The 14,263-nt window shown below is 44.8% G+C and overlaps 1 protein-coding gene across 1 annotated transcript in view; it reads left to right on the top strand.

The window, feature by feature from the left end:
* Positions 1-8,884, top strand: part of LOC118923676 (glutamate receptor 1-like) — a 58,716-nt gene extending 49,832 nt beyond the window's left edge. Inside the window, exons 5-6 of the mRNA XM_057490984.1 lie at positions 6,490-6,594; positions 8,147-8,884. Of these exons, the coding sequence (XP_057346967.1) occupies positions 6,490-6,594; positions 8,147-8,167 (126 nt within the window). The 3' untranslated portion in view covers positions 8,168-8,884. The remainder of the gene's footprint in view (positions 1-6,489; positions 6,595-8,146) is intronic.
* The last annotated feature ends 5,379 nt before the right edge of the window (positions 8,885-14,263 follow it).

Below are 14,263 nucleotides of genomic sequence, written 5' to 3'. Positions count from 1 at the left end.
CATCCAACAATGAAGACTTATTTCACCATGAGCTTAAGCAAACAAAATCACAAATGTAACTGAAAGCAATGAGCAAATCACATAGCAGTTTATTAATATGTGAATACCCCACCCAACTACCAAAAGACTGGAGATTTAAAAAATAACATGTAACATACATTCTTTTACTAAGTGAGGTAATCCAACTTAAAAACTAGAAAAATTATCATACATTCATTGTACAACTCTCTATTGTGAACTTAGAATATGAAGAAAACAAGCTAGACATTAGGCATAACATGAGTTCCAAAGCCAGGAAATATTGTCCTGATTCGTTATTCTGGTTATGTTTCATCAACATCTCAGCTACCTTCTAGGCAAGATGGGAAAAGTTAAGAGTTATCATGAATAAGCACAAGAGGAAAGTCTGCAGACTATAAACCTGCCACTTGGTCAAGCCATATGTGGAAATAATTAAGAGCTTACCCTTCATGGGTTGTTTTCTTTTACTGTCACAAGGGATGGTAGAATAAACAGCTCCTCTTGGCTCCTAAGTGGTGACTGTAACACAAGAGAAAATGCACTATTTTTCCATGGACTGTATCAAAGCTGTGGATGTACTGTATTTAATATATGCATTCTACTTCTAATTAAACCAACATTTTTAAATTACAAGATTGCACACAAAATCTAGAATTCTGGCTTCTATTTGAAAGTCACAACTGGCAGCATTGAACTCAAAGTTCAGGAGGGCAGTACTAGCCAACAAAGTGGAACAGCAGCCCCCATCTAGGGGGAAGCACTGCCCAGTTCACCGCTGCACCCCTACCCCCACTCCCAGTCCCTGGCCCCCTGCAGGCATTCTGATCACCTGAAGCACATTCCCAGACACAGCTCCCACCTGCCTGTCACCTCTCTCTGACACCTGTCTCCATCCCTCCCACCAGTACACCTCTACGTTTACCTACGATGGGGTGAAGGTAATGGCTGAGGCTTTCCAGAGCCTGCGGAGGCAGAGAATGGATATATCCTGCTGGGGGAATGCTGGGGACTGCCTTGCTAAACCAGCTGTGCCCTGGGGCCAGGGGATAGATACCCAGATAGCTCTGCAGCAGGTGAGGCCAGCAATGGCTGCCCATCCTAGGGTAGCATCGTAGGGGATTTTGACATCAGTTTTGGTGTGATACAGCTATTGAAAAGAAAAGGTAGATCATGCTTCAAGTTTGGACAATCACTGCATTGTGTTTGTGGCTCTGTGTATATAAGTGTTCATGTAGGAATTAAGGCAACAAGAGAAAAACAAAAAAACCCAATAGTATGGTCTAGTAATTTCTAATAGCATGAAAGCTCCATTTCCTGCTTAGAGATTATGCTAAAAAAGGGAAGCTTTTCTGTATTTGGAAAGGAGACTTGAGATGCACAGGGATGAAAACGAACCATTTCAGCAGCCTCCTGGAGACTGCCTGCTTTCCCTGATTTTCTGGATTTCTTCATCACCTTTGCTCCTTGCACATTTCATGTGGGGACCCTGAAAATTCCTAAGTACTTCTGATCCTATTTTATTGCTTCTCAGCACTGCAATCAATTTTGTTTGCACTTAAGAACAGTCAAGGGCAGGGATAGAAAATGGCCATGCTCACTCCAATCAATTATCTATGCAAAGGATTCTTAGCCTGAATCCAGATTCAATAGAAAAGAATATAAATATTCAATTAGCGATATGTCTGCTGTGGAAGCAGGATGAGGCAGTGGTACACGTGGGCCGTATGTTTAGCATCCCTGGGTTAGACGATTTTGGAGGCTTGCCTTTTGCTTTAGTACTCTCAGAACTCCTAGAAATCTCCTGAAGTCCCCAGAAGTCTCTAGAAGGACTTTGAGCCCAGGCTATGAGCAGCAAACTGGCTGATGGGTAGCACCCTGTGATGCCTCTGGTGCCTCCTGATGGAAAGCCTGTATTTCCAAAGGGGCTGGGCCAAGAGGGCAGTGCTCACCATAAAGCAATGTCCATGTATCAGGAGCACTGGCAAAGCAATAGTACCCCGATATTTCAGTGCAGATGCCCTGCAGGACCTGCCCTCCCCGTGCAATGGAACTGCCAAGATAAGACCAGCTTTACTTTTAAGACTACATCCTAGGGGAGGACAGGAGCATTTATGAATGAGGGAAAAATGCAGAGTGAAATGTACAACTATTCCCACTTGTCTTACAACCACATGTGCAAAGCTCTAGCAATTTTCACAACCTGAAGAGACAAGAAGGAACATCACCAGCTGTCCTCAGCTAAGATGAACTGCCTTTACATGGAGACTACATAGTTCTGTCCTTTGAAATGAAGCTAAGTGGCAGCCCTGTGTCCACAGGAGGAACATGCGATGGGGTCCTCCAGCAGCCCTTCCTGCCTTTCCCATCTCTATGTAAGGCAGCCCCAATCACTAGGCAGCAAGAGCAGACACCAGACAGCTTGGCAATGATTGCCAGAGAGGTAACCCCCGCCCGCCTTCTGGCTTATTGTAAATGCTCTTCCACACTCCGCAGTTGAGACAGATTTTGTTTGTAATGTGAGACTGGTTTCAAAAGATCCCAGAGACTTGCCCTCAGCTTCACAACCCTCCCAACTCCCTGTTTTCTCCCATCTAAATGATGTCCGGGGAGCAATATTCTGATGCCAACATGACAGTGATGAAGCCTGGAAGGCAAAGTGGGCAGCAGGAAGGGCTCTGAACCAGGAGGCAGGAGAGCTGGCATCCAAGTCCAGCTGGGCTCCTTGCTGTCTGGGTGACATGGAAATACCCGGATCTCCTGCTCACTCCCCTTCATTACCAGGGACAATGAGGAGAATGGAGAGACAGCAACTGTTTTCAACTGTGTTTAAGAATAATTCTATAGGTGGAACCAAGATGGCGGCGTGAGTAGAGCAGCGGAAATCTCCTCCCAAAACCACATATATCTATGAAAATATAACAAAGACAACTCTTCCTAGAATAAAGACCAGAGGACACAGGAAAACACCCAGACCACATCCACACCTGCAAGAACCCAGTGCCTCGTAAAGGGGGTAAGATGCAAGCCCCGGCCTGGCGGGACCCGAGCGCCCCTCCCCCCAGCTCCCGTTGGGAGAAGAGTAGGCAGAGCGGGAGGGAGACGGATCCCAGGACTGCTGAACACCCAGCCCCAGCCATCCAGACCACAGCGCAGACTCAGTGCATGCGGGAGGCCCTGGATACTAGGGAAACAGGGCAGCAAGAATGGTGAGAGGGTACCGGAGGCCTGGCGACGGAGTACATAAGAAAAGCGAGCGGCCATTTTTTTTTTTTTTTTTTTGCTGTTTGCTTTGGCGAGCACTTTTTGGAAGTCTTAAAAGGACAGGGAACCCAATACTAGGGAAACAGGGCAGCAAGACCAGCGAGCGGGTATTGGAGGCTGGCGCCGGAGAACAAAAGAAAAGTGAGCGGCCAATTTTTTTTTTTTTGCTGTTTTGTTTTGGCAAGCGCTTTTTGGAAGTCTTAAAAGGACAGGGAACCCAATACTAGGGAAACAGGGCAGCAAGACCAGCGAGCGGGTATTGGAGGCTGGCGCCGGAGAACAAAAGACAAATGAGCGGCCATTTTTTATTGTATTTATTTTATTTTTTTAATTAAAAAATTTTTTTTTCTTTTTTTGTGGTCGTTCTTTTGTTTTCGCAGGTGCTTTTTGGAAGTCTTAAAGGGGCAGGGCGGGACACTTAATCCAGAGGTAGGGAATCCAGGGATCTCTGGGCACCGTAATCCCCTGGGCTGCAGGGAGCACGGAGGCCCCTTATGGAGATAAAAAGCCTCACGGACGCTCACCCTCCAACGGGACTCCACCACTTTGGAGCAGCAGCCCGAGCCATGCAACGCCCACAGCAACAGCGGAGATAAACTCTGTAACAGCCGGGCAGGAAGCAGAAGCCCTGTCTGCGTGCAGCTACCCAGCACAAGCCACTAGAGGTCGCTGTTCTCCCAGGAGAGGAGGGCCACAAACCAACAAGAAGGGAAGTTCTTCCAGCTGTCACTCGTTCCAGCTCTGCAAACTATTCCTATCACAATGAAAAGGCAAAACTAAAGGCAGACAAAGATCACAGAGACAACACCAGAGAAGGAGACAGACCTAACCAGTCTTCCTGACAAAGAATTCAAAATAAAAATCATAAACATGCTGACAGAGATGCAGAGAAATACGCAAGAGACATGGGATGAAGTCCGGAAGGAGATCACAGATGCCAGAAAGGAGATCGCAGAAATGAAAAAAACTCTGGAAGGGTTTATAAGCAGAAGGGATAGGATGCAAGAGGCCATTGATGGAATTGAAACCAGAGAACAGGAACGCATAGAAGCTGACACAGAGAGAGACAAAAGGATCTACAGGAATGAAACAATATTAAGAGAACTGTGTGACCAATCGAAAAGGAACAATATCCGTATTATAGGGGTATCAGAAGCAGAAGAGAGAGGAAAAGGGATGGAAAGTATCTTGGAAGAAATAATTGCTGAAAACTTCCACAAACTGGGGGAGGAAATAATTGAACAGACCACGGAAATACACAGAACTCCCAACAGAAAGGATCCAAGGAGGACAACACCAAGACACATAATAATTAAAATGGCAAAGATCAAGGACAAGGAAAGAGTGTTAAAGGCAGCTAGATAGAAAAAGGTCACCTATAAAGGAAAACCCATCAGGCTAACATCAGACTTCTCAACAGAAACCCTACAAGCCAGAAGAGAATGGCATGATATATTTAATGCAATGAAAGAGAAGGGCCTTGAACCAAGGATACTGTATCCAGCACGACTATCATTTAAATATGATGGTGGAATTAAACAATTCCCAGACAAACAAAAGCTGAGGGAATTTGCTTCCCAAAAACCACCTCTGCAGGACATCTTACAGGGACTGCTCTAGATGGGAGCACTCCTAGAAAGAGCACAGCACAAAACACCCAACATATGAAGAATGGAGGAGGAGGAATAAGAAGGGAGAGAAGAAAAGAATCTCCAGACAGTGTATATAACAGCTCAATAAGTGAGCTAAGTTAGGCAGTAAGATACTAAAGAGGTTAACCTTGAACCTTTGGTAACCACAAATTTAAAGCCTGCAATGGCAATAAGTACATATCTTTCAATAGTCACCCTAAATGTTAATGGGCTGAATGCACCAATCAAAAGACACAGAGTAATAGAATGGATAAAAAAGCAAGACCCGGGGGGCGGAGCCAACATGGCGGCATGAGTAGGACAGTGGGAATCTCCTCCCAAAAACATATATACTTTTGAAAATACAACAAACACAACTAGCCCTAAAAGAGAGACCAGAAGACGCAGGACAGTGGCCAGACTGCAGCTACACCAGTGAGAACCCAGCGACTGGTGAAAGAGGTAAGATACAAGCCCCGGCCCGGCGGGACCCGAGCGCCCCTCCCCCCAGCTCCCGGCGGGAGAAGAATAGGCAGAGCGGGAGGGAGACGGAGCCCAGGACTGCCGAACACCCAGCCCCAGCCACCCGCACCAGAGCGCAGACACAGTACGTGTGCAGGGGGCCCTGGATACTAGGGAATCAGTGCAGCAAGACCTCTGAGCGGGTGCCGAAGCTGATGCCCCTGTGACAAAGAAAAGTGGGGGCTTTTTGAAAGTCTTAAAGGAATAGGGACTTAACAGCTTGACGGAAACAACACAGGTCATAGTCCAGCAGCTGGAAATTACAGGGAAAACCGGGCGCACTAACCACCTGGGCAACAGCTCTGAGACCCCTCACGGAGGTAAACAGTCAAGCAGCCCCCCCATCCATTACCCCACCGGGCGCTGCGAAAGCAGAGAAGCAGCCTGAGACAAACTCCGCCCACAGAAAGGGAAATTTCTCCCTTCCGGCCAGGCAAGACACAAAGACCCACTCTACACGCAATTACCCAACACAAGCCACTAGGGGTCGCAGTTGTCCCAGTAAAGAAAGGCCAGTAGCACGTGAAAAGTTTGGCCCTCCCAGCTGACAGTCAATAGCACCTGTCAACATGAAAAGGCAAAAAAATATGATCCAGACAAGACTAACCCAGACAGCTTCGGCATCTGCTACATCTTCCTCTGAGAAGGAATCTGGGGAGATAGATTTAGCCAGTCTTCCTGAAAAAGAATTCAAAACAAAAGTCATAACCATGCTGATGGACTTGCAGAGAAATATGCAAGAACTAAGGAAGGAGAATTCAGAAATAAAACAAGCTCTGGAAGGACCTCAAAACAGAATGGACGAGATGCAAGAGACCATTAATGGACTAGAAAACAGAGAACAGGAATGCAGAGAATCTGATGCAGAGAGAGATAAAAGGATCTCCAGGAATGAAAGAATTTTAAGAGAGCTGAGTGACCAATCTAAAAGGAACAATATACGAATTATAGGTATTCCAGAAGAAGTAGAGAGAGAAAAGGGGATAGAAAATGTCTTTGAAGAATGAAGTACAATGTCTGAGTTCATTATTCAACACTTGGCTTTGCTTTCCAGGTACGGTTTGAAGGCTTGACAGGAAACGTGCAGTTTAATGAGAAAGGCCGCCGGACCAACTACACCCTCCATGTGATTGAAATGAAGCATGATGGCATCCGAAAGGTAAAGGACACCTTTTCTTTCATTCCACGGGGAGGAGAGGGCTGAGCGGAGGCTCAGGCCAGCATTAAGGGTCTTGTGAGCCCACCTTTCCTGGACTGTATCTCTTTGAAGAGACACAGGCACTGAGAATTTTAGACTTACCTCTGCCACTAACCAGCTGTGACGTTGGGAAAATCAGTTCCTTTCTCTGAATACCAATTCACTCGCTCATCTGCAAAATGCATATCTCTACCTTTGTTCCCAAGTACTTGTGAAGTAGGGAAAATATTTCAAAAATATAATGTAATAGAAGTGTTTAAAATTTTACTGATCAGAGTACTGAGGGATCTGAAGAACTTCAGAATAGTGACTGTTGATGAAGTTAACCATCTTCTAACCCACACTTGGTAACATCCACTCCCTTTTCCATACAGAAGTAGAAATGAAAAGTATATTAATATATAATATATACACATATTAAAATGTTTAGAATAACATTCAAATCTTTGGGAAAACATTCAGACTTCTAAAAGACCCTATGTTCTCTGGCTTGTCAATTCCTCTGACTTGACCCTTGACACTCATTTCTTTCCTCTCTCCACTACAGTCCTTCCCTGGCCTCTCTTGTTATGCCTCATGGCAGCCTCTTTTTTCTATCCATGGCCTTTATCACAGTCTTCTCTCAAAGAGAAGACCAAATGATCTAATGTGTGCAGAAGTTCTAAGTACTAGCCTGACACGCTCAAAGTTGAGTCTTAATCTCTCAAAGTTAATGCTCTCTATGCCTGTGCTGTCAAACAGAGTTGACATGCATAGCTATTTAAGTTTAATGTTTTAATTAGTTAAAATTTAAAGTCAGTCCCTCAGCTGCACTAGTCAAGTGTTAAGTGCTCAATAGCCACATGTGGCTACTGGCTGCCATACTAGACAGCACAGATGTAGACCATTTCACCACAGAAAGTTCTACGGACAGCTCTGCTTATGCTCTATCTTCAACTCCCTTAATCCCATATGCTTATCTGGAGCCCTGCCCTCTACTTCAAAGTCGACCTCAACTCACCCCAATTCACTAAGGCTCTATTCATTTTCTATTACTGCTGTAACAAATGACCTCAACCGGTTGCTTAAAACACTACCAACTTCTCATCTGTAACTTTGTTCTGTGCAGCAGAAGTGACTCTGGTCTCACTGGGCTAAAATCAGGGTACTGTGGATTCTGGAGGATCCAGGGGAGAATCTGTTCCTTTGCCTTTTCCAACTCCTTCTAGAGACCACCAGATCCTTTGGCTCACACTACCCTTCCTCATTTTCAAACCCAGCAATGGCCCAGAACCCATTTCCCACGCCCTACTGGGCACACTTCAGGAGTCAGTTACGGTAGGCCAACAACCTGTTGTCACTCTCAGCGGGCACCAACTCTGGCTAGGAATACAGCCGCTGGGAGCATAGCCACTTCTCAGCAAACCCTTGGCATTGTGATTGCAGCAGGGCATCCTCCCTGGGAACAAAATTTACTGCAAGTGGTGCTCATCCAGGAAGAGGCCGAGTCCTAGTTAATTTTTTTTATCCCCAGTTCTCCAGGTTCCTGCACTAGAGAAGACATCTGCTAAGTTACTTGCCCTTTGGATCCTCAGTTCCTGCGCCTATGAAGTGGGGACATAGCACATATACAGCAGCTCCTGATCCTTGGTCAGTGAACGTTGCCTCTGGCAGTGGCTACTCACAGGTATGGCAAATGTCAAGGAGGTGGCATGTGACTGAGATGGCTTGTTTCTTCCTTTCAAAGCATTTTGTTCTTTAAGATAGCTTTGTGGTAAATCAGCCTTAGGGGCACAGCTCCCCTTTGCTATTAAGCTTAGGCATGGCAGCCCAGTAGGCTGCCTAAGTTCGCACAGTGAGCCATGGCTGATGGGGACCTCGGTTCGGGCCCTGACTCCCCAGTCACAGTCATGTTCCTGCAGCCGCTGCCATAGCTGCGGACGTCAGAGTGACACAGTCATTTTCAGTGACTGAGGGGATGGGGTGCTTGGAGAATTTTGCTGCCCTAGAGGGGACACTAGTCACATGGCCCACTCCCCAAGCTGTCTCCATTTCCAGTGCTGAGAAGTGTGGCATCACCCCCGCCCTGTGGGTGGAATTGAATGTAGTTCTTCCATGGGAGGCCTTGGCCAGGCAGGCCGGTTACTGCCACATAGAAAATTGTTGACCAGAGACCCGGGCGGAGTCTCCCTCAGATCCTCCGAACGACGGTCTTTTATGCTCAGGGAAAAAAACCCTGCTGTTTCCTGGAGGAACAAATTGACATTTCTATATTATATATGGGCAGTTTCAAAATTTACTCCAAATTAAAATTGGATGTTGATCTCATTCTTTTCCCTCTAGGGGAAGAGGTGGTAATAAAGCCATATTCTTTTCTTCACTTGAGCAGTAGGCTGGATATACTGGGGACATTGTGGTGACTTAAGTAAGAACAGAAGTTAGGCTGATACCCCAGCCCTCCCATTGCCCAGCTGGGAGTCCTCAGCTTCGCTCTCAGTCTCTCTGGTCTTTGAAATGAGGAGGTTCTGGGCTACACAACCCCTCAGTCCTCACTGAGTGCCACTGCCCGTGATGGCACTCCTGCCGGCCTCCCTCACGTCATCCCTCTCCTGGCTGGGCTGCAGCTTCCTCAAGTGGAGGTGGGTTAGGGGCCTTCACCAGGTGATTGACTGGCCTTTGGCGAGACTGTCTCCAGGTACTCGTCATGGACCCGGGGTCCCAGCCCTGTGAGCTGACCCTAGGCCTTACCCACTGACTATAAGGAGCCTCCACATCTCCTCAGGACTTGCACTTGTCCCCAGGAACAGAGGCACTGTAGCAAGATTAGCGATCAAACTTCAGCAAACAGAATTAACCTTGTTAAAAATATGGATTCCTGGGTCTCAGCAGCTGGACTGCCTGCTTTTAGAGAACAGAGATGAGGCTGAGGAGTCTGCAGAGCTGAAAAGCCTCCTCCGTCAGCGGTGGAGTTCATGGTGCACTAAGTGGTTTGGTGAGTAACACTGGCAGAGTGGTTATGAGCTTGGACTTTGGAGGCAGACAGGCCAGGATTTACATCTCTGCTTTATGTTTTATCAGGCACAAGACCTTGACCAAGTTATTTAGCTTCTCTGGGCCTTAGTCACATCCTCTCCAAAAGAGGGATAATGCCTCTTACCTCACAGGGTTCCTGCCAGCATTAAATGAAACAATGCCCCCTGCCCCCACTGCTGGTAGCAGGTGATTCAGAAAAGTAGTGCCTAGCATGCAGTGGACATTCTGCAGGTGTTTTGTTTGTTTCTTAAAATGCCCTTCTTTAGACTTCAGGGATTTTTATGTCAGCCTCGAGTTTGAGTGATCCAGGCTGTGCAAGCCCACAGAATGGATAAATCATCAAACAGAAAGGACAGAGTAACCTTAAAATCCACAAGCAAATGATCATGCTTTATTTTTCAGATCCCAAGGCTATTTTTTAAGTTACCTTCCAATGACTAAATCCTTTCTCAGAATGTGGGTGCTGTACAACAGAGAGAAGACAGGTAGAGATTCTACAGCATATTACTGCACTGATGGTCATTGACACTTGTGGGGTATGTGGTGAGGACTTGATGATGGGGGAGTAGTCTAGTAACCATAATGTTGCTCATGGAACTGTTTCGTACTGACACCAAAATAAAAAGAAACACACAGTACCTTGGATCTGATTTCCATTTACCCTGATACTGTCAAGATGATCATTGCCCACCTCATGGAAATCACACCCTGGCTGAGGAACAGCTTCTGAAGTAGGAAACTGCTCCTCTCACCATACGCATTCTGTCTCTAGGAAAGAGGCACCTCTGTGATGTCATGGAATCTCCACTTAACAGTGCTGCTCTTGCAAAGTACAATCCCAGAGGGCGGGCACTACCCAGCCATGGGGAACAGCATCATCTTAGCAAACATTAGTGGTTTTGGACTTTATATATATATATATATATATATATATATATATATATATATATATATATTAAATGATTTCACTCATCTGTGGAGTATAAGAACAAACAAAAAACTGAAGGTGCAAAACAGCAGCTGATTCAAAGAAACCAAGAATGGACTAACAGTTACCAAAGGGAAAGGGACTGGGGTGGATGGCATGAAATGGAGGGATAAAGGGATAAAGGATTGGGGGAAAAAGGGGGATATAATGATTACCAAGTATAATGTGTGTGGGGGGCACTGGGAAGGCTATACAACACAGTGAAGCAAATAGTGTCTCCACAGCATCTTACTCCAATAATGGACAGTGACTACAATGGTGTATATGGGGGGAACTTGGTGATGGGGGGAGTCTAGTAAACTTAATTTTCTGCATGTAATATTGATTAATTATAACAATGTAAATAAAAAATAATTTAAGAATAACTAAAAAGAATGTGGTAGCCCACTTTAAAAAAGATATGCGCAGACCTATGTTTATCAGAGCACTATTCACAACAGCCAAGCTAAGAGCCTATCTGTAGATGAATGGACAAAGAAGATGTGGTATATATACACAATGGAGTATTATTCAGCCATAGGAAGAAAACAAATCCTACCATTTGCAAATAACATGGATGGAGCTAGACGGTATTAAGCTCAGTGAAATAAGCTGGGTGGAGAAAGACAAGTACCTCATGATTCCACTCATATGTGGACTCTAAGAGCAAAGAAAAACTGAAGGAACAAAACAGCAGCAGACTCACAGGACACAAGAATGGACTAACAAGTACGAAAGGGAAGGAGCTGGGGAGGATGGGTGGGAGTGGAGGGAAAGGGGGCATTATGAGTAACACGGATAATGTGTGGGTTGGCACGGGGATGGCTGTACAACAGAGAGAAGTAGTGATCTGACAGCATCTAACTATGCTGATGGACACTGAGTGCAATGGGGTATTTAGGGGAACTTGGTGATGAGGTGAGTCTAGTAAACTTAATTTTCCACATGTAATTGTCCATTAATGATAACCACACAAATAAACAGATACTTTAATAAATAAATAAAAAGAATGCAGACCAATGTCAATCACAGCAATACTCACAACAGCCAAGCTAAGAGCCTATCTGTAGATGAATGGACAAAGAAGATGTAGTATATATATACAATGGAATATTACTCAGCTGTAAGAAGAAAAGAAATCCTACCATTTACAACAACAAGATGGAGGTAGAGGGTATTGTGCTCAGTGAAATAAGGCACATAGAGAAAGTATCAGATGATTACACTCATCTGTGGAATATAAGAACAAAGAAAAAACAGAAAAAGCAAAACAGCAGGAGACCCACAGAAACGAAGAATGGACAAAAAGTTACCAAAGGGGAAGGGACTAGGGACTATGGTTTGGACTGGAGGAACAACAGGAGGGAAAAAAGAGGGGGCATTATTGTTAGCATGCATAATGTGGGGGAAGGCACAGGGATGGCTGTACAACACAGAGAAGAAAAGTAGTGATTCCACAGCATCTTACTATGCTGATGGACAGTGACTGCAATGGGGTTTGTGGGGGTAACTTCGTGATGGGGGTGTCTAGTAAACTTAATGTTCTCCATGTAATTGTAGATTAATGATAACTAAATTTTAAAAAGAACAAAGAAAAAACTGAAGGAGCAAAACAGAAGTAGACTCAGAGGACCAAGAATGGACTAACAGTTACCAAACGGTAAGGGACTGGGGTATATGGGTGGGAATGAAGGGATAAGGGGTGGTGTAGATGAAGTGGGCATTATGATTAGTGTGAATAATATGGGTAGTGGGCACGGGGAGAGCTGTTCAACCAGAGAAGACAACTGGTGATTCTACGGCATCTTACTAAGCTGGTCGACAATGACTGCAATGGGGTATCTGGGGGGAACTTGGTGATGGGAGGAGTATAGTAAACATAATGTTACTCATGTAATTGTAGATTAATGACACCAAAATATATAAGTAAGTAAATAAATAAATAAATAAATGCAGCAGCCCGCTTTGAAAAAGACTTATGCACCCCTCTGTTTATCACAGCAGTATTCACAATTGCGTAGGTAATTGTCCATCAGTAGATGAACTGATAAAGGAGATGTGGTACATATACACAATGGAATCAAAGGAAACCCACAGTACCTTGGATGTGGTTTCCATTTTCCCTTATGCTGTCAAAGTGTTTATCGCCCACCTCACCAAAATCACACATCTGGCCAGGGCACTAGGCTCTGAAATGGGAACCTGCTCCTCTCATCATACACATTCTATCTCTAGGAAAGAGGCACCACTGTGACATCATGGAATATTCAGGCAAACGTGGTGCTCTTTCAAAGTACACCTCCAGCAAGTGGGCAGTTCCCAGCCATTGGAAGCTTCATAATTTTGTAAACACTTGTGGTTCTGGCCTAAAAATATATATGAAATGACTTCACTCTTCTGCGGAGTATAAGAACAAAGAAAAACTGAAGGAGAAAAACAGCAGAAGAATCACAACACAAGAATGGACTGACAGTTACCAAAGGGGGAGTGACTGCTGTGGATGAGTGGTAATGGATGGATATGGGGTGTGGGGAATAAAGGGGGCATTATGATTAGTAATAAAAATGTTGCTGGGCACGGGGAGGGCTGTACAACAGAGATGAGATAAGTAGTGATTCTACAGTATCTCACTATGATGATGGACAGTGACTGTAATGCGCTATCTGGGGGGAACTTGGTGATGGGGGAATCTACTAAACATAATGTGACTCATGTAATTGTACGTTAATGAAACCAAATGTAAATACATAATAAATATATAAATATATGAATATATAAATAACTAATGCTGGAGCGCAGTATAAAAAAGACATATGCAAACCTACATTTATCACAGCACTCTTCACAGAAGCTGAGCTAATTGTCCATCAGTAGATGAATGGATAAAGAAGATGTGGTCCATATACACAATGGAATAAAAAGAAACCCACAGTACCTTGGACGTGGTTTCCATTTTCCCTTATGCTGTCAAGGTGTTCATCGCCCACCTCACCAAAATCACACACCTGCCTAGGGCACCAGGCTCTGAAATGGGAACCTGCTCCTCTCATCATACACATTCTTTCTCTAGGAAAGAGGCACCACTGTGACATCATGGAATCTCCAGGTAACAGTGCTGCTCTTTCAAAGTCCACCTCCAACGAGCGCGCAGTTCCCAGCCATTGGAAGCTTCATAATTTTGTAAACAGTAGTGGTTCTGGCCTACAGATATATATGAAATGACTTCACTCTTCTGTGGAGTATAAGAACAAAGAAAAACTGAAGGAGCAAAACAGCAGAAGACTCAGAACACAAGAAAGGGCTGACAGTTACCAAAGGGAGAGTCACTGCTGTGGATGGGTGGTAATGGATGGATATGGGTTGTGGGGAATAAAGGGGCATTATGATTAGCAATAAAAATGTTGGTGGGCACGGGGAGTGCTGTACAACAGAGAGGAGATAAGTAGTGATTCTACAGTATCTCATTATGATGATGGACAGTGACTGTAATGCGGTATCTGGGGGGAACTTGGTGACGGGGGGAGTCTAGTAAACACAATGTTACTCATGTAATTGTAGGCTAATGAAACCAAATGTAAATAAATAATAAATATATAAATACATGAATACATAAATAACTAATGCTGGAGCCCAGTGTAAAAAAGACATATG

This window comes from Manis pentadactyla, chromosome 2 (assembly GCF_030020395.1).
Source record: "Manis pentadactyla isolate mManPen7 chromosome 2, mManPen7.hap1, whole genome shotgun sequence".
In the NCBI taxonomy this organism is placed as follows: domain Eukaryota; kingdom Metazoa; phylum Chordata; class Mammalia; order Pholidota; family Manidae; genus Manis; species Manis pentadactyla.
This window is presented reverse-complemented; position numbering and strand designations above follow the sequence as displayed.